This window comes from Lissotriton vulgaris, chromosome 5, assembly GCF_964263255.1.
Source record: "Lissotriton vulgaris chromosome 5, aLisVul1.2, whole genome shotgun sequence".
Lineage (NCBI taxonomy): Eukaryota > Metazoa > Chordata > Amphibia > Caudata > Salamandridae > Lissotriton > Lissotriton vulgaris.
In genome coordinates this window covers 287,049,997-287,069,460 of record NC_141693.1, presented here as the reverse complement: position 1 = coordinate 287,069,460, position 19,464 = coordinate 287,049,997, and the positions used below count along the sequence as shown (strand labels likewise).

Here is a 19,464-nt window from a genome sequence, read left to right as displayed (position 1 = left end):
CAACTTTTGATAACACCACTCCTAGCCCCTCACTGCTAGCATCTGTGGTGAGAGCGTTGCCAGCACAGGGGTCAAAACTCTTCAAAGATGAAGCTTTTGCAATAGCAGCCTTAACATAAGGAAATTCTTCCTCGCACTGACTAGACCAGTCAAATCTGTTTTTGTTCTTCAACAATTGTCTCCTGTGGTAAGTTCTTTCAGAGAACTTAGGAACAAAATTCAAACAGTACTCTACTATCCCCATAAAGGAACGTACATCATTCTGACTATTAGGACTAGAGACATCGTTGATGATCCTGACTAAGGAAGGTTTGGGTCTTACACCATTCCCATCAATAACATGACCAGGGTAAGTCACTTCTTCTGCAAATGTGCAATTTAAAAATTCAATAGTTAAACCCCTTGAATCTAACATTTCCAGCACATCAATCTTTTAACATGTTCTTCTTTGGTGTTTCCAAAAACTAAAATATCATCCTGGAAGAATTACACTCTAATTACCTCAGAGAATACTCTAAACATTAAACGTTGGAATACAGCTGCAGTAGAAGCTAATCCGAACGACATTCTCTTGAACTGGAAGCGTCCTTCCGGAGTAATGAATGGAGTATAGTGTTTTGATTCAGTGGACAAGGGTATCTAGTGGTAGGCGATGCTGGAGAACCATTTAGCCCCTTCTAATGAAGCAACAATCTTGTTTATCCTCGCAAGAGGCAATTCGTCAACTACAATATTGTTTTTGAGATGGCGCAAGTCAACACACAATCTCAATTTGCCATTTTGGCATCTGGCCACTACTAATGGAGAAACCCATACCAAGCTTTCTACTAACCCAATAACCCCTGAAGACACCATTCTTTGTAATTCCTTGGAAACTTTATCACGGACCAAAAATGGCTGCTTTCTGACTATGTGAATTTTTGATCCCGCGCAACTCTTTAATTGTATTTTGTGCTGGAAACCTTTTAGTTTCCGTGACTCCTTGATATAAACATTGAGTTAACCGAACAGAATAGTGTCACCAATTTTCTTTCCCTCATCCATAATCAACACCTATTCTTCACTGTTGGGATTAAGAATTATGTGTAATTTCGTTTGATCAAACCAACCCAACACAGGAGGTCCCTTTTTTTTGAAAGATACAATTTGCCCCCATGGATCTATTCTTGAATCTAAATCTGAACCATCTAAACCCAATCATGTCAATTCGTTCACCACTATAGAAATTGAAATTTACTATTATTATGCATGAATAATTAAAACCGTTGCATACATTAAAACTTATTATAAAACATCTATTCATATATATTTAAAAGTTAGTGTTATATAGTCCTCATTTTTAATTTCAGTCACTCATTAAAAAAGGCGAAATAAGAGGTGGAGGAGGGCAGTTGCCACAGTTATTTAACTTCTTCTGGGGTGCCATTTAGCCTTTTTCTAGTGGGTCGCAGTTTTGTTGTTAAAGAGGGCCTTGGCTGATAAAGGGAGACTCCTCAATGCCATTGCCTTAACTCTTGTTTTCCGTCAACAACTTTATACCACTATATTCTTCTGGTTTAACGTTTTTTGGCAACCATTTTTCTCCTACCTTGCACACAATACTTTTTCCATAAGTCCTCATTGGGAATTGTAATAGGAGAACCTGAGTCCGCGTAAATTGGTAATTGAACATCACCAATGACCATTGGACATTCCGTTTTTTTCCCCAACCGTATCATGAATGTTTAAAACTAGGTTGTTGCACAAACTAGCTACATTGTCGCACCCTTCTGTATTACTAGTAGATGACGCACCACCCTCATTATTTGGATCCTCGCATACACATTTTTTACATTTCATCTTTTTCCTACATACTTTTGCATAATGTCCCAGAATCCCGCAATTGCTACATTTTTGCTTGATAGCTGGGCACTTTTTATTAAAAGCATGATATTCTTTACTATCACATCTGTAACACCTGAGTTGCTCTTTAGTTTTTTTTATCCTTCTTGTAATTCGTAGAACTATTTATAGGCTAATTATGTACTTTGCAAATAGTTTCGCCTTCATTGGGATCTTTTTTTTAAAGTAGACACTTATTTACTAGATAATTCAGTATTTTGCACAATTGCAACTACCTCATTCAAGGAAGAGTGACCATTTATCCATAGACACGCCTGAATTGCAGGATTGCATGCATGCATTACAACCGGGTCAAGTATAAACTCATCTTGCAAGGTACCAAACCTGCAATCCATAGCTAGTTTTTATTAACTCTGCAAAATACTCACCAATAGATTCATCCCTTTACTGTTTTTGTTGGAAAAAGTTGAATCTAGTGATACCCATACACACTTTGGGTTTAAAATAAACATCCAGCTGGTGAATAGCAGCATCAAAGACATTAACCTCCCCTATGATTGCAGCTTTGGTAAATTTGTGAATACACTTTAAGACCATGAGGACCAATATAGTATCAGAGAATTCACGTTTTCTGTTCTGCAGACATTTTCTTCGCATCGTCTATAGCCGCAGTGTAATAAAAAAAATATTCTTTCCATTCTCCCCAGGTCAATAAAGGTGTAGAACCTGATGGCCAAAATGGTTGAGGTGCTGTGATGTTGTAACTTTGACCTGACATTTTGATTCACAATTGAAGATGCAGGCAAAAGAAAACAGAGGCTAATAATCTGAATGAGTGGGATTGTTCAGTGTCGAAACTTCACCATGAATTATGGGCTAGTCCACAGTTCATCACCACACAACATGAAAGAAAAGCAGAAACATCTGAAAATGACCATCTTGGAGAAAACCTCACCTTAAAGATCACAAAATCGTAGCAGAAGTTCAACTAGATACGATGTAAAAAAAAAACTGTTTTGTATTTATACGTACGTACAATCTTTTTTTTAAAAAAAAAATGTTAAAACCTTTATTTAAAACAATGCACACAGCTATTCAGCCTTACATCCGGGAGGCGAGGCAGCAGTACGAAACAATAGAACCAACGTGCAAGAATCAGTGCGTCAGGACAAATGAAGGTTGATTTTCAAGTTTATACATAATTAGTGTAAAAAAAAGAGGGGAAAGAAGAAGGAAGCGCCGAAACTGGCGCAAAGAAAGAGGCAATGGAATGTAGAATACAGTGAGGGGGTCAAAAGGGCACCGTGAACACAGACATGTCAAGCAGAGTATGATACTAGAAATGGGGAGGGAGGGAAACACAGAATGGCAGCAGAAAAATTCCTAAGTTGGAGTCAAAGGCTACGGTGAGAAGTGTTCCTCCTGTGGTGCGGGTTCTGGAGGTATGCAAATGTCCCCTCTGTATTCATTCCAAGCCCCCCACAGTTTCTGCCACTTTTTGGGTTTACCCCTGGCAACATACACGATCTTTTCCCGGAACATGCACCAATCCATATTGGCCTTCCACTGTACAACCTTCGGAGCCGTTGTAGCTCCCCACTTCTGTGCAATGTCCCGTTTAGCTACCATATTACCAAGGGTCACCCATTGGGTCTGGGCCACGTTATGATCTGTCGGACCCCAGATGTTGAGAAGGCATCTCCTGGCTTCCGCATGCACTGCCACCCCAGTCACCTCGCTCATAATCGAGTGCACTCGCCGCCAGTAGGAAGTTATTGCAGGACATTCCCATAGGATGTGCATGAAAGTGGCAAGGGCGCCACAGCCGCGCCCACAAAGGCCATCAACAGAATAGCCCATGTGCACGAGTCTGGGACCAGTGACATAAACTCTGTGCAAGATTTTGAGCTGCACCAGTCGAAGACGGGAGGAAATAGCAACCTCCTTAGGGGAGGACACCGCACTCTGCCAGTCCTCGTCATCAATCTCTATACCATCTCGCACCCATTGGTCCCTCACGCCCAGGAGGAGATCTGTACGGACGTTGATGAGTTTTTTGTACGTCAGTGAAATGGCACTGTCTGGCATATGGCCGTCCAGCACCCTATCTTCCAAGGGAGAACTGTCGGGAATCGCCTCCCCCTCCGGCTTGGCGGACAGCAGTGCATGTCTCAGCTGAGCATACCGGAAGAATTCCGTTTCACCCAGCCGAAACTCTGCCTGTAACTGTGCGAAAGTTTTAACCTCGCCACGCAGCAACATGTCCTCCACCCTGGAGATGCCAATTAGGTCCCATTTGTCAAAGCCCTTGGTATGCCATAATTTGCCCAGGATGTCAGAGTCGTACAGTGGGGTCGCCTTCGTCAGTCCTTCCTTCCATTCCTGCGCCTTAGTAATTGCCCTCCAAATATGGACCGCGGTTTTGGTTGGGCCGGACATCCGCCTGTCAAGAGACCTCGAGTAGAGTGCCCTGTAATATCTCCCGCCGCCCAGCAGCCATCGGTCCATGGCATACCCGGGTTGTCCGCCGGGCCGTATAAACCATGGTTAATAGCCGCTAACTGGGAGGCCCAGTAATACCTCCGCACATCAGGCAATGCTATCCCCCCATCGTACCACGGTAGCGTGATCTTCGTGATAGCGATGCGAGGGCGGCCATCCCAAAGTAGGGTGCGTAGTAGGCTCTCGATCTCACCGAAGTAGCGAGCCGGGACCGGGTCTTGAGTATTTTGTAGGGCGTAGAGAAACCTGGGCAGGGACATCATTTTAAACAACGCCGCGCGCCCAAGCAGGGAGAGCGGGAGGTTACGCCACCCCTCTACATCACGCCGAAGGCGGAGGAGAGGGGGAAGCAAGTTGTGCTCATAGCGCGCTTTGGGGTTGGTGGAGATGTAGATTCCCAAATACTTGAAGCCCTGGCCCACCACCTGTATACCGCAACCCCTCGGAAGGCGAGGCGTTCCCCCCCCCCCCCCCTTTCAGGACGTACAAGTATGACTTGGACCAGTTAACGTACGTACAATCTTAAGTAGTGAAAACTGTGTGAGGAAATGCAAATGATAACATTTCAGTAAAACCAAAATGGCAGTGTGCAAGGTCAACCAACGTGACCTTGCGTAAGGATTTTCCTCGTATTTCCTGCATCAGACACGTAACATCTGTGTCGCATATCCAGCACGTCACCGCAGCTCCTCCGGAGACGGTTTCAACAGCGAGCCGCTTACAAGTATCTGAATCAGTACAACTCAGCTCGGTAAGTGGCGGCGCTTTGACTGTAGCACTTCCGGTTGAAGAAAGCTTTAGCGTCACAACATTTCCATGGTATATTCCTCTACGAACATCTTGGTCGCAGTGTTGTTTCCAAAATTGCTCCGCAGCACTACTATGGACAGGTAGGTAACTCCATGCAAGAGAAGAATTCCAATTAAAGAGGAATGGTGCTTCCAAAATAACGAAAGATTCACTAGGCGGGTTCTTTTAGCCAGCTCGTCGCCAATTGTTGCAAGCAGGAGAGACTCATTTAGGTTGGAAGTATTGTTTATTACATAAAAGTATTTAATGCATAATACAAGCAGCACACGTCCTCTCGTTCCTGCCACCCTCAGCCAACTGTACTTTTTTCCCTAGCAACCTAGAATGTTATACCCCACATTCTACTATTACATATACAACATGCCAACGATTAAAACCCATTACAGCATCACCCATTCAGCTCCTGGTACTGTTGCTCATCTCACTAGTACTGTCTTGTGCCAGAAGTAAAACCGCATACCTAGTAAAAAATATTTCTTCAATTTGACTTTTATAACCTCTGATGGAACCCTCATTGCACAGATTGAATCATAGTGAAGTCGGAGGATATTCCAGTGTGGCCAACGATGTAATGGTTCCCAAATATCAATATCACATTAAAGTGTTCTCAGACGAAAAGTTTTTGTGACAACAATTAATTTCATGCATTTCACCACTTGTTAAAAATCATATAATTAAATGTTTTTTATATTCAATATATGATGTAGGCTGTGCAAATCTGTAAATGTTTCTGGCGTCACCAATAAATAAATAAATAAAACATTTATATGTGATATACAGGTATTTTGTGTTCCTTCACAAGAGACTCATACATATAGGAGTTTCCCTTACAAAGTCCTCACTTGCGGTGGTTGGGTCAACTGATTTCTGTCACAAGCAAGGACCGACGAAACACCACTTGAACTAGGAACAAACACATAAGACCATGAGAATCAAGCCCGCTACCTCAGAAACCTAACCTTGACCCTTCAGTGTGTACTGAGAGAGCAGGTGAAAAGCAGAAGCTTTGCACCCAGTATTTAGTCCTAGTTCTGACGAAGGTCCTAAATTTAAACTGAAAGGGTTGAAACATATGCTTCCCACACTTCTCCACCAGTGGCAGGCTATAACTACACCATCAATTCACCACTTCTCCAAGAAAAAGGATGTTGTCATCTGCTCTTGATTTCGGCATTAGCGACTATGTAGAGGTATATTCCCCCCGAGAAAATTAAAATCACAAACCTTTCGAGAAATATTCCTGGAAACCTGTAACTGACGGCGGTTGGCAGGCATATTTGTGTACTCCTTTGTGATTATTGAAAGTCGTGAAGCGAGGAGGGAAAACTGGTGGTGGAGATTTATAACTTATTTATGAATGAGTCCCTCACTGCCCCCATGCTATCGAATAATAACCACTGCTAATTGCCCTCCCGTCTTTATTCACCTTCACCATTGTCCTTAATTGCCTAATTAATAGTTGTTAATGCTTAAAGTCCTGAGAAGGCACGAACTCTTAATTGTAGCAGTACAGCTGCTCTAATGAGGATCATAGTTCTAATTTAGAACTAGTGAGTTGGTTACATGTATGAAAGATCAAAGGCAAGGCAGTTGGGGAGGCAGGGCTGAGTGTGTCGAGGAAAGATAACCTCCCAAGATCTGTAGACTTCACTTTGTAGCAGATGCTGAGCTAATAAGTACGCACCTTTACTACGGTCAGTTATATTCTAATTTCAGCAAGTAGGGATAAAAAGTGGTTAGGACAAGTTCACCTATTTTTATGCCTCAGTTATGTGACATTGGGCAGGCTGGCAGTTACGATTCCTACTGGCCTCGTGTTATTTGGCATTACCAGCTGTCAATTATTAAAAGTGAGACAGCCGGGGGAGACACAACTGACCCGGAGAACGAGTTACCACGATCTTTCAAGGTCTGTAAACTCCCTTGAATACCTAACAATATATTTTATTATACTGAATGAGAGATACCGAGCGAGTGATCAAATGCTGAGCTTTGCGATGGTGACTTCTTGATTAAGGCACATGGAGTCCTGAAGGAAAGTGAGAAAATATGTTTTCCTCCTGAGAACCAGTTACCGGGGAAGTAAGTAACAGGGGTGTGGAATTTATTAAAATATCTACTTGTCCATGGGGCAAGTAGCTTCATAAATCTATGTGTCCTGTAAAAAAATCCACTTGTCCCTTTGGTGCCATGTGGTTCGGCGACAAATTATGGCAGCAATCTCATTATATAAGAGCTCTTATATAGCCTCTCTGATTATGCCAGGGCTCATACCATAGTAGTTTTTGAATACTAGCAATCTTTATGTTGCCACGTTTCTGCAGATCTACATACTGGGTCTGAAGGTAGTGGTAAGCAATAGTTCCAGGGTTGGAATGCCCTTTAAGTCTGTACACATCTACTAACTTGGATGTTTTAAGGGTTTTCAACAACTCTTCTCTAATCTTTTCCCATACAGAGAAATGTTGGAAATGTACTCCTGACAATGGCAGGCGTAAACCTTTTTCCAGAGTTGGGAAAAAAGTGGTTGATGGGAAAATGACCTTGCAAACACTCAGGTTTTCACATGAGCAAATCTACACATGCATATTTGCTCATGATAAACTGCAGTTCGCAAATATTTTCCAGGAGTACATTTCTTCCCCAACTTCTATAAATTCTTATAAATTCACGAAAGCCATACAGCTGCCCCTAATTTGGTCTGGCGTTAACCACAACCTTTTGTGTTTGTTAGAATTCTCTCTACCTCTCTCTGTGTCGGCTGGCTTCACTGTGAGTGACGGCATTAAGCACTTTCACAAGGAGTATATTGGCACACAAAGTAGTTTTGTTCAGTGGTAGTAACTAATGTGGCAGTGTGCTTTTTTTAGACCAATTTTGTTTTGCTTTTGCCAATGTTTGTTATAATGGTGAGGGCCCGGCAGCTCTCACATCAAGTAGGCTTTACAAAAACCATGCCAAAGAAAGTCACGTATTGGCAAAACTAAAAAGCTGATCACTAATTTCAGACCTACTGACTTTGCCAATGCTTGTTTATTTTTATGTTTCTCATAATCTTATTGAAACTGGTTACACTGATTTTCCAATATGAATATTTTTGCGAAATACTAGCATGCATCAACACATTTTACTAAATGATGCTGCAAAGAAACGGTACCTGAAATGTCACAGTAGTTTAGCAAAATGTTCTGTTTTCCTACTTTCATTTTTTAGGAACATTTTATATTGAAAGCACATAGTCATTAATCCTGCTCTCAAGCTTCTGCAAATATTTGCATCTAATCAGAGAGCATTCTGGGAGCATTATGCATAGCCTCATATTGCTAAACTTTGAAACCGTGAGTACACATTTTTATACTGTAACCACTGTCAGTAGTGCGATCAGAACTTACATTTACTTAGAGCGCTCACCCTAATAATAAAGGCTTTCATTTATTGAACCATAAATACAAGTTTGAACAGCATTAACATAGGCAAACAAATAATAGTTTAACTTCAGGCAGTGCCCTTCCCTGGCCCTTAATGTGCTACTGCAAACTTGCAGCCAAAGGATTTGTGCTGCAGGGGGCTGGGCCTACTTGTCCCAAGGACAAAATACACATTAAAACTTGTTGCCCTTGACCCCAAACAATATGTCCTGGGAGTCGGGCTATAGGAATTCCACATCCCTGAAGTAAGAGTGAAACCATATGCTGACGGTGAACAAATATCAGGTTTACTGTTAAGTGCAACTGCTGTAGTGGAGAAGTGTGGCTCAGGGGTTAGAGGCGGCAGACCTGGAGCTTGAGTTCGGCCCTGGACCAGGGTTCAATTCCCCGCCTCGGCGGGTCTTGGGCTCAATAATTCCACGGACTCGATAATTCTCGCTCCGGTGCCTTCTCGACTCACGGGTTCACACTCTGCGACTCTGGGCAATAGCTTGCTTAATCTCCACATCGGCCCCTCGCGGTGGGATGCCTGGCTTTCACCTTGTGGATACCCTGCCAGGGTTATCTCACAGGGGAATACCAGGACGGGTTCCCTAAGCAAGCGCGGAGATGCCCCAGGGTAAGTCATGCGCTATATAAGCTTCATACATTTACATTTACATTCTGTCGATTTAAAAAACGTAATCTACTGGAAGAGGTAATACACAAAAGACAAACCATTAAAAAATGAGATATAATTTCTTAATGAAATATAAAGTATATACCAGGTTCTGGGAGGTGGAGAACTCCCGGTTTAAGAGGAGAAATAAGGAAGCTGAAAAAATTGGCAGTACAACAGAATTCCATTAGTACATTGTGAAGCATATAATTCGTCCTATATAACAAGGTGGAAATGTTGGATAACAGGAGCTAGGAAAAATGCGTTGACTCTTAACTCGGAAGACATTCAATGAATTTTATTCGAAATGTTGTTTCCCAACAATTAAGGATTGTGTCTCGCAGGAAAGCAAATACAGGTCATTAGCAAAGTGCTTTCTAGTTACCAGAGCTATGATTTTTTTGTATAATATATACAATGTACACTCAGCAAAAACCTAACCTTTACACGTCTCGTAATGAGAGCATTCTTTTTAATATTAGGAATCCTATCTATATATTTTACAACCGTCTTCTGGTTCTCGGTTTGGGATTTTTTCCACTGTTTACTATAGGTCCTCCGCAAGGGCCTCTTTCCAACTAGATGCCACCGTGCAGAACATTACTATACACTACTCATGTATTTATTACGTGTCAGTAGGATGCGCTTTGTAATTTTAAACATGAAATCTAATAAAAAAAAGTGCAGAGCATCTTTAAATTGAGTGCTTCTTTGAAATAATTGCTGCTTTTTAAGTGTAAAGACGAAGTTCCATGCACAGCAGAAAAAATATTATTATGATTAAATGAATCATTCTTCCCAACATGAGGAATTGAATTTAGATTACTCATGTTAGTGTGCCTTGCTGTAGACAAATGCCCTGTCAACAGCTAGTGAACTGGGTATAACAACACAGTTTGGGCAAAAGTCCAAACTCTTTCCTGGTGGAAGGTGAGTTTTGCATTCCATGTGCTGTGTTTTAGCAACATTTGGTTGGTTTGAAAGAGAAATCATTTTTTTGGGAAAAATGTTTTAATTATGTGGCAGGCAGCTGTTTATTATACATCAAGCTTGACAAATCAATAACGACATTAAACTGCTGATTCTGAATAAGACAATTCTGTCTGTCCTGTAGTGTATGTGAATAAACCTAATTAGCTCTGTGCCTGCTTTGGCTATTACATTTAAATATGGTCTCATTATATAACATTTAAAGTGAACTTGGCATTCTGAATGCCAAAGTGCATTTGATTCAGTAGTACCACCATTTTAAATTTGTAAAGTGTGCAATTAACATATAGTATATGTAACAAAACATAAAATCCTACCTCTTAAGGCCATGATTTGTTCTTGTGTGCTTGCTGTAAGAACCTTATCCTAGCAAAAGCAAAGACCAGTGTGGCAGTTATAGATAAATGCATTGACGTATCCAAGACGTTAACATTTGTTTACAGTCTGAAACATTTTGCATATTTACACAATTGGCTGGCATATTCTAAGGCTGAGTTAGCACTTGAAGTTCTTTATGAGTTATCTGTGGTGACAATATAGGAAACTCGAAATCCCACTTTTGTGAACCTTGTGAGTATTGTGATGCTTGATATACTACGATATACTTCTTTTCTATTATGAAAAATTCTTGACCTTTGTTTACAATTAAATTAGAGGTCAGCCATCATATCCTCTTCAACACACAAAGATAAACTCTTCTTAAAAGCCTTGTCTGCACTGAAAATGTCCCACCTGCTCCTACGCACCGTCCCCAATGATCATTTTTAGTGTATACATACAAATGTAGAGAGGCTGTTCCTAAAGTGGAAAGAAAGGTGAGGTTGATATGTCAATTAGTCCCGGGGAGTCTTCCTTTTTGGAATATAAAGCCCTCACACACCTGAATGGGTGTCATGCTTCTTCACTGGGCTTTTGCTCCTCTTGGGGCCAACGGTGCAATTCCCCATGGGCACCCCAAGAGGGCTCTTTATCGGAGAGCTTAATTTTTTGCCGTATTGGTGAAAGCAGGAATGTGAAAGTAAGGTAGTTTGTGTAATAGTGTATTAAAACTACGAAAGGTGTACCGTAACATTTTAATCAAGTGGTACCTTTGGTAGGGATAAATACAAAGATTTGAATACTATCATTAGGAAACTTATGAGCTGTGACAGTCCCACAGTGTTCAATATTAGTTTTTTTTCTTCTACTGAGGTCGACATGTTTCACACCTTTTATGGTCCCAACGGGATCTGTGGTGTTTCTTCAGGACCCGAACATAAAACCTCTACTCTACACTCCAGTGGGATATGCATTTGAGGTATAAATGATGAAAATTAGATTCACTATACCTATATGTATGCTGATTCTATATCTCAAAATCCAACTCTTCTGGTGTTGTAATGATTGCCTCTTCGATCTGGGCAGAATACCTCATCCTAGCTGCAGTATCAATTAGTCCTGCACGGTTCTCCGTACAAGACCTACCCTCTCTGACTGTTTTTTTTTAGTGTATAACGAGGGTCGCCTACCTTTTTGGCAATAAGAGCTACTTATGTTAAATGAAAATTATACCTGTGGGAAGCTGGCCTTTTTGTTTGGTAGTGCTAATGTAAGGGCACACCATGCAAAAAATACAGACTAGCCTTGTTGGTTTACATGCCTTAAATTAATAATCCCAAGTACTCTATTTGTGGTAGTGTGGGCGAGCAGCTTAGGTTTATCAGAGGGTAGTGTGAATCATTTGTTGTACTTGGGGACAAGCCCAACAGAACCCAAAAGGGGGCTCTGGAGCACAGGGATACAGCTTGTTTACATGAACCCCAGGCTGGGGAGTCTTGGGTATGGACGCTTTTAGTCCGGCGGGTCGTTGTAGGCTCTCACTTTGCTTTGGTGACCTAGAGAGGGAAAGAAAGCAGTGCAGCAGGACCACTGTCTGATGGCCTCATGGAGCCTGAAGTCTCTTAACGGCCGGTTGGAGTTGATGCTGCCTGGAATGGATACACACCAAGCTTTGCCTGCAGCATCTGCTCCGGTACCCAGGGTTTTGGTGCTGGACGTCTCCTGGGTGACCTGGCATTTCCAAACTCAGCAGAAAGATGGATCTAACCTCCCAGAGCCACAAAGAGATCTTCCTGAAGTGCTTCTCCCTCGGTGGGCCCGATGGCCAGCAACACGGGACCCGCGTAGATGCAGTTGTTGCCTGCAGGGGGATGGTTCCTCCGCCCCAAAGAAGATGTTGCTTGGTTGTTCAAGGCGAGAACAGTCCTTCACAGGTTTGGGGAGACTGTTCAGCTTCTAAATGAGTCGGTCTTTGTGATTGTCGTGGTGCACGCAGCCAGGCAGGGTTTGGTGCCAATTTCGGTGCAGGTCCTCTGTTCTCATGACTTTTGCTCTTCTTTATCCTTCTTTTGGTTCCCAGGAGATGAATAGGAGTTCCTGGTGTCAGAGGAAACCCCCTAAATACTGTATTTAGAGCTGTTTTAGAGCTGTTTAGAGGACTGTGGGGTAGTAGTCAATGGCCTACTTACACCTGGAGTGACTACACCCCTATATGACCTAGAGGTTTCCAAGATGGGGAAACCTTCCCTCGCCAAGCCTGTAAGTGTGACACGCCTTATCACTATCTAATTTTTCCACTTGGGCCTTAGGGCATGGTCATGTTCCCCAGGTCTGGGGGAAGCCATGATTGCATATGAAAGGTGGCAGGGGCTTTGAAGCCTTGATATGATTATTTTACTTGCTATCCTGGTGGAGTAGGTGTGATCATCTTCCTCCGGTGCAGGCATTGTTTCTAGCCTCTGTCAGTGCTGACTCTCACCTACAGGGGTTTGAAACCGGTCTGTGGTGGCAGACTGGACGGTAGCAGTTAGCCAACACACTAGAGGACTATAAGGTCTTCAGGGGGCATCTCTAAGGTTCCCTCTGTATGCATTTCACAATAAATCCGACACTGGCATCAGTAAAGATTTGTTGAGACGAGGTGTTTGATTCCAAACACCATTATTTTCACTGCAGCCATTATGTAGCTGTATAACTTGTAATGACCAGTGCCCATTACATACCTTTAACATAGTTGCCTGATCATTTGCAATGGCCTAGTAATGGGAATACGCATCATAGGGGCATACCTGCTCATGTAGATATGCCCTCACATGGATTATAATGCACCCTGCCTTAGGGCTCTAAGGCCTGCTGTAGGAGTGACTTAGTGACATGCAGTGGATTTGGGTATTGCACACAGGGAGTGTGCAATATCGTGTATTAGAACATTGGAATGTTGGGAGCTCCATTGAAAACAATGGAGTGCTCTGGGCTTATAATGGCTGGTATAAGCCCAGCGCTCCAACATTCCAATGTTTCTTTGTTCAGAGCTCTGGCTGTGAACAAAGGCTTCAGGGAACCTGAGGGGATTCCAGTCTGCATGAAGTTTTTGTGGGGGTCCCTTTGGGTGGCATAATATAAGCTGCAGCCCACAGGGACTCTTTAGTACTGATGCCCTGGGACTTTTACCAGGTACTTACAGGGGTGCTAAAGTATTTGCCAATTGGATTACAATTGAACACATGTTGCAGTTTTTCGAGAAAAAGCACTGGCACTGGGGCCTGTTTAGCGGGTATCCAGTGCTCATCCAGTCAAGAATATCGGTGCCAGAGGGCAAAAAGTTGGGGTGACCATGTCAGAAAGGGCTATTTCCTATAATACCGAGGTACTAATATTATCAGTGTGGTGGTAGTGACCAAGTCAGACTACATTACATTATTGGCCACCCAAGCAAGATTACCAACTGTGATTACCTCAGTGCACCAGGCAACGTCGCGAGCAATAATGTGAAAATGGCTTCAGCTATTAATAATGCATGTAGAGTGTTAATACATGAGTTAAAGCTGCAAAGCTTCTGGCACCAAGGAAAGAACTTTACTAATGCTTCCTCAGTGCCTCATTATTTCTCTCTCAAATATCAGCTTTAAATATAGTTTAGAAATCCAGTCATTTGTCATCAAGCATGAGTTAAATGTATGAGTTCTGAAAACGGAAACATTTTGTTCAAATAAACACTTTTCAATTTTGGGATGCTTACAATAATTCAACCAAGCCAAAGCTTTTACTTTAGTATGCTGGCCTGCACAAAGGCAAGTTACTTACAGCTAGTTGGAGAGCTACCAGTAGCTCATAAAGTATTTGTTGGAGAAGCCTAAGCTAGACCCTCTGAATTGCATACTGTGCTGGACTGCACTTCTGGGAGCTACTTCTAGGGTAGTGGTGAGCTACTAGTAGCTCCCGAGCTGCCTGTTTGAAGCCTCAGAATAAAGTATAAGAGGCAGCACTCGAAGCAGGACAACAATCTAGGGTAATCGTTATATCAACAAGATCTACAGGCCAACTCCTAGTTTCAAATATATTCATTCCCCAAAACTCTAAAGGTCGCGAAAGAACCATCATGCACATTTTGTCTATCTATGAGATTGCAGAGTTGGCAGCAATTGTTTGCTGCCAATGGGTTAGGGGATTAGCAAGAAGTGTCTTCTTAACTTGGTGTGTGCATTGACTGCTAGGGCAAATCAAGGTGTAGCTGAGGGCACCCCAGGTGTAGCAGTTAATACCACTTTCTACCGTTAAGTGATTTGAATATAATGAAAGCTAACAGGACAAACATTACATCCTCCTGTACGTAGCTCATTACAGGGCCAAATTAAAAAAAAACATTTTCTCCAAAGAAGTCTTAGAAGATTCTTGGGCAAAACCGAGCAAACCAGAATTTTCAATTGTATGACTTTGCTCAACCAAAGTCAATAGTGCTATTGTTATAACTTATCTGTTATGAATATTGCAGTGGGGGTGAATATATTTTCTTTGTGGTTCAAGAATGGGATTTAACAGTTGTTCTTGTTTTGACAGACGTATCTATGAAAGAAGCTGAATGAACAAGTTAAAATCATGTGGCTCTCAAGACTAGGCGCTCATTTGGCAAAATCATCCAGATTTACAGGTAATGAAAGCTACATTTTATATTCTGTCAATCAGTGCTAGATATACTTCAGTTCTTAGAATAGCCAATAAGTTCAGTACAAAAGTAAATTTACAGATTTCTTTTTTAATTCAGTAAAATAAATCATTTTTAAATTACTTCTTCAGAAAGTTCTAAATTCAATATTGAAAAGCTACTGTGATTCAAAGATCATTTCATTATTATTGGTTAAATATCCTTTTCTGTACAAATGCTGCTGTATCTAAAATTTGGAAAGTGTAAACTTTGTGCGTAACCTTCTAGAGTACTGACAAAATAATAAAAATGAATATTTGCTTGTATTGTCCATAGGATCTCCAATCATAAATGTCTACACCTTCTTTTCCAGCATCTTATGTACTGACCAGTTGGCAGAACACCCTAATCTAGAGTAGAATGAACACATGCACAGTGCAACATAAATAATATTTCTTTCCCTGTATGACTTGATGTGTAAATACTGGAAGCACATTCTATTGCTTCTTGCACCTGATGAATGTATCATTGGTACCCATTCCCAGTAATCATCTCTGTCACACTTTTTAGGTCTCAGCCTGCGAAGGACTGCGCACATGCGCAGTCGGGCTGGAGAGAGTTAATGAGGTCGGGAGAGTTTCACTAGCGAGGATAAGCCCCGCCCCTCTTCTCCATTGGCTGGCCTCCTAAACGGTGGGCAGCCATTGGGGAAGAGGTCCTAGTCACATTCTTCTTTCTCTTTTAGCCACGTCCTTTTCAGACTGGGTTCCTTGACTTACTACTAAAGTAAAAGGTTTCTCATCTTATTTATGAGTGCAGATGGCCCCATAAAGAAGATCAGGAACCTTTTAAGTCAGCAGGAAGTCCGGGAGCCCAGTCTGGAAAGGACGAGGCTAAAAGAGCAACTTCTTTCAGACAATAGTTCATGTTATATAATCATGCTACACTGGTAACCAACTAAATTCAGCAGTTTATACAGAATGCACATTCTGCTAAGTGGAGGGAGGGGAGAGTTGGCACTGCACAGGTACTTCCGAAGGCATGAACTGGGGAGACTCTTCTCAACCTTTAAATTGTGCACGACTGGTAAACGTCCACCAGCGCTGCTAGATTTAAAGGGGAAGTGACGCCTTTTGGAAGTATGACATTCGAACGTGTGCTAGTTACGACATGACTAGAAGTGTCTACAGCTCAGAGCGATAGACAGTGTGTCACGTTGGTACTTTTGTTCTTCTATTCCAACACTGGGTTAAAGCCAGCCAGGCACAGTGTAAACATGCATGCATCAAGTCCCTTGGAGCTGATCTGAAGGGAGGGTAATGGCCTGCCTGCCTGGCCGTGCTTTGAAAAACTCCTGTTTTATAGACAGGGAAGAAAGACTGGCAGATAACGGTACCTGATGCCGTCAGCATTGAAGACAGACTAGTGGGGCCTGCTCGGCCCTCACAGACGTGGCGGTGTAGCGTGTCGTCACTTCCACGCCCTGGCAGCCCCTCCACCCTCAGCTCCTGGATTCCTGGCGCTGAGGGAGAGAGCGGCGGCCGAGCTCAGCGAAGAACTGGGCTCAATGCATGGAGCGGCGATCCTCGCCCCTGGAGGGCAGTGGAGTATCTGAATAAGGTGAGTATACAATACTCATCCAGGAGGTGTGTACGTACTGCTCCTCGAAGCCACAACATTCACCGCCCCATTGGAACCGATTCTACACATCCCCTTGCCCAACCTCTAACATCCGTTTCCCTCAGTTCCTAAATTGCTCCTACAACTCACCTTTGGGTGATATGCCACTCCTTCGCAATACTTTTACTGCTTTGTGGTGGAACATCACGCTCCACCCCGATATCGCCCAGGAATCAATAGCGGCACACTCGTTATCCCTGTGACATTTACAACAATCCACATCTGTCCCATAGCGTAAATGCCATTTTAGGATATGTGCAGCCCCGTGCTTAAAGGAGACCACGTCATGTGCACCACCCCCAGGAGTTGTATCTCTCTCTTCTACTTTATGACAACCCATACCTCAGCACACTTCCCTTTGAGTACGTAGACTCAACCATAAAATATACACCACATTTCCATGACATTTTTTTGTCCCTTGCAGTTTTATATAGCGCAAACTCGACCAAGCGCTTTACATGAGCACCAGTTACGTTACACAAATACTCATTCATTTTTGGTAGGCATGGGTAGATTGAGTGATTTGCCCAGAATCGCAGAATGCTGAGCCGACGCGGAGGTTGGAACCTGGAACCCCAGCTCCAAAGTCGGCAGCCCTGGCCGTGAGGCTACACCCTGATGCTTCAGAATCCAGGCCATGTTCTTTTCTGCACCGATATGGATTTAGTGGTTAGGTTTATTTGCCTGAGCACCTATTCCATCTACCCAGCACCCTCAAGCCCCGTTACGGACTTTCAATGCATTTTTTGTTGTTTTTAGCGTTTATGCAGTTCCCACCTTCTGCTAGTGTACATCTAGAAATCCATAAATAATTAGACTAACCCTGCTAAAAGCAGCGATCCTTTAGCTGAATCTGCTACCCCTAAAGGGTCTCCCCCCCTCCTCTCCCCCATTGCGCCTGGTGCCACATTTGTCACCTATATTCAGAAGGAATTATGCGATTCTGCAACTGCATTGTTTTCCACATTATTATAGATTTGACACACTTAACCTCTTAAACCATAATTTGTTAGATAACTGGTTATTTCATTAAACCAATCGGAAATTTGTAAAGGAAAGTCCGAATGACGTTCAGCCCAATGTAAGGAAGGTTAATAGAGATAACTCTAATTTTAGCTGCAGACCGCTATATCTAGGGACTAAAAAGTTTGTTTTTCCATCTCTTGTTACCCTCTCGAATCTATGGAGTTGCATCAGTTATACGGGAAAACACGCTACGTATGTATTTGTAATTTAACAGTGTGGAAAAGCGATTTGTTTCTCATCATGAAAATGTTTTCTTTAAATATGAATGCCAGTTTATGTTTACATCACATGCTGTTGTCAAAGCTGCAGTTTATTACTGTTCCTCCAGCTACTGTTAGCAATTCCCTATTTAATAAAGGGTACTTAAGACTGACTTGCCAGTATGCACCACCGCTGAAACAGAGGTGGCATCCTTGGACAACCCCCCTTTCCCCCCCCATTTTCTGTTTTTGATAATGTCAATTTATGGTGTGATTTGGACGGATTTCAACCTGATCTCTTTGACTTGATCGCAAAAAAGGCAGAAAACCTGTCCAGTAGTGAACTGTAGGCTTTCCTTCCTTTTTAGGTCTCCTGGCGTTTAACAGCGCGTCAGCGCTGTGTCCGCCAGGAGATCTTTTGTCAGCGACTCTCAGTCCCAGGAGACAGTCCTGGCCGCGCGCATCCTTCCAGGCGATTTGTAACTGGAACGCGCGCTGTGGCCAGGCCCTGTCTCCTGGGAAGCGCAAGCACACCACACCACACGCATGCGCATACACACACACAAGCGCCCATGCACGCATGCACATACATACATACAGAGACACCCCCCCTGACACATACACACACGCGCACACACACACACACACACGTGCACCGAGGCCCCCCCCCTCCCTCCCTCCCCCGCCGTCACCGTCGCACGCATACATACACACACGAGCATGCACGCATACACACACACACAAGTGCACCAAGCCCCCCCCAGCCTTTTTTTGAACTTACCTGGCCAATGTCGGGGACTCTGCTCAGCACGCGGCGCCCAACCTCCTGCTGGCGCGGCCCCGGGGCTCCACGCCGCTCACAGGAGCCCCGGGCCGCGAGACGCAACGACTCCGCCTGCCTTCTCTTCTGCTCTGAACGTGGCTCCGCCCCCGTCACAGGCGACCGTGCCTGACTTCCGGGGCGGCCGCGGCGGCATTCCGGGGGCATACTAGCTAGCATTGTAACATTGTAAAGTCTATGGCAGTAGCCAAAGCCTGAAACCAAATAATTTCTCCTCTTCATAGAAAAGCAATTGTAAAAACCGAACGTGGGTCCGGAAATGGTTTGGCCATTTTGCTGATGCTGGGAAAATATAACGGAAGCCCCTTTTAGTAATTCCACCGCTATTTTCTAATTACAAAAGTTAATGCCATCATGGCATTTGGACACGGTTATTACAAGATGATTTTTGGGATAATCAAAGAGGCCACAGAAAGAAAAACAGTTTATTTCTGGTAATGAAGAGTAGTCACTCTACATGATGGCGAAATAATTAATATTAGCTGAAGTAGCCTGCACTTCAAGCACTAAGCAACCAGAGGCTACAC

General features: G+C 43.1%; 1 protein-coding gene across 1 annotated transcript in view; it reads left to right on the top strand.

The window, feature by feature from the left end:
* The window catches only part of AURKAIP1 (aurora kinase A interacting protein 1), an 84,229-nt gene that overhangs the window by 12,848 nt on the left and 51,917 nt on the right, over positions 1-19,464 (top strand). The window contains exon 2 of the mRNA XM_086921445.1: positions 15,106-15,196. Coding sequence (XP_086777571.1) covers positions 15,145-15,196 — 52 coding nt within the window. The 5' untranslated portion in view covers positions 15,106-15,144. The remainder of the gene's footprint in view (positions 1-15,105; positions 15,197-19,464) is intronic.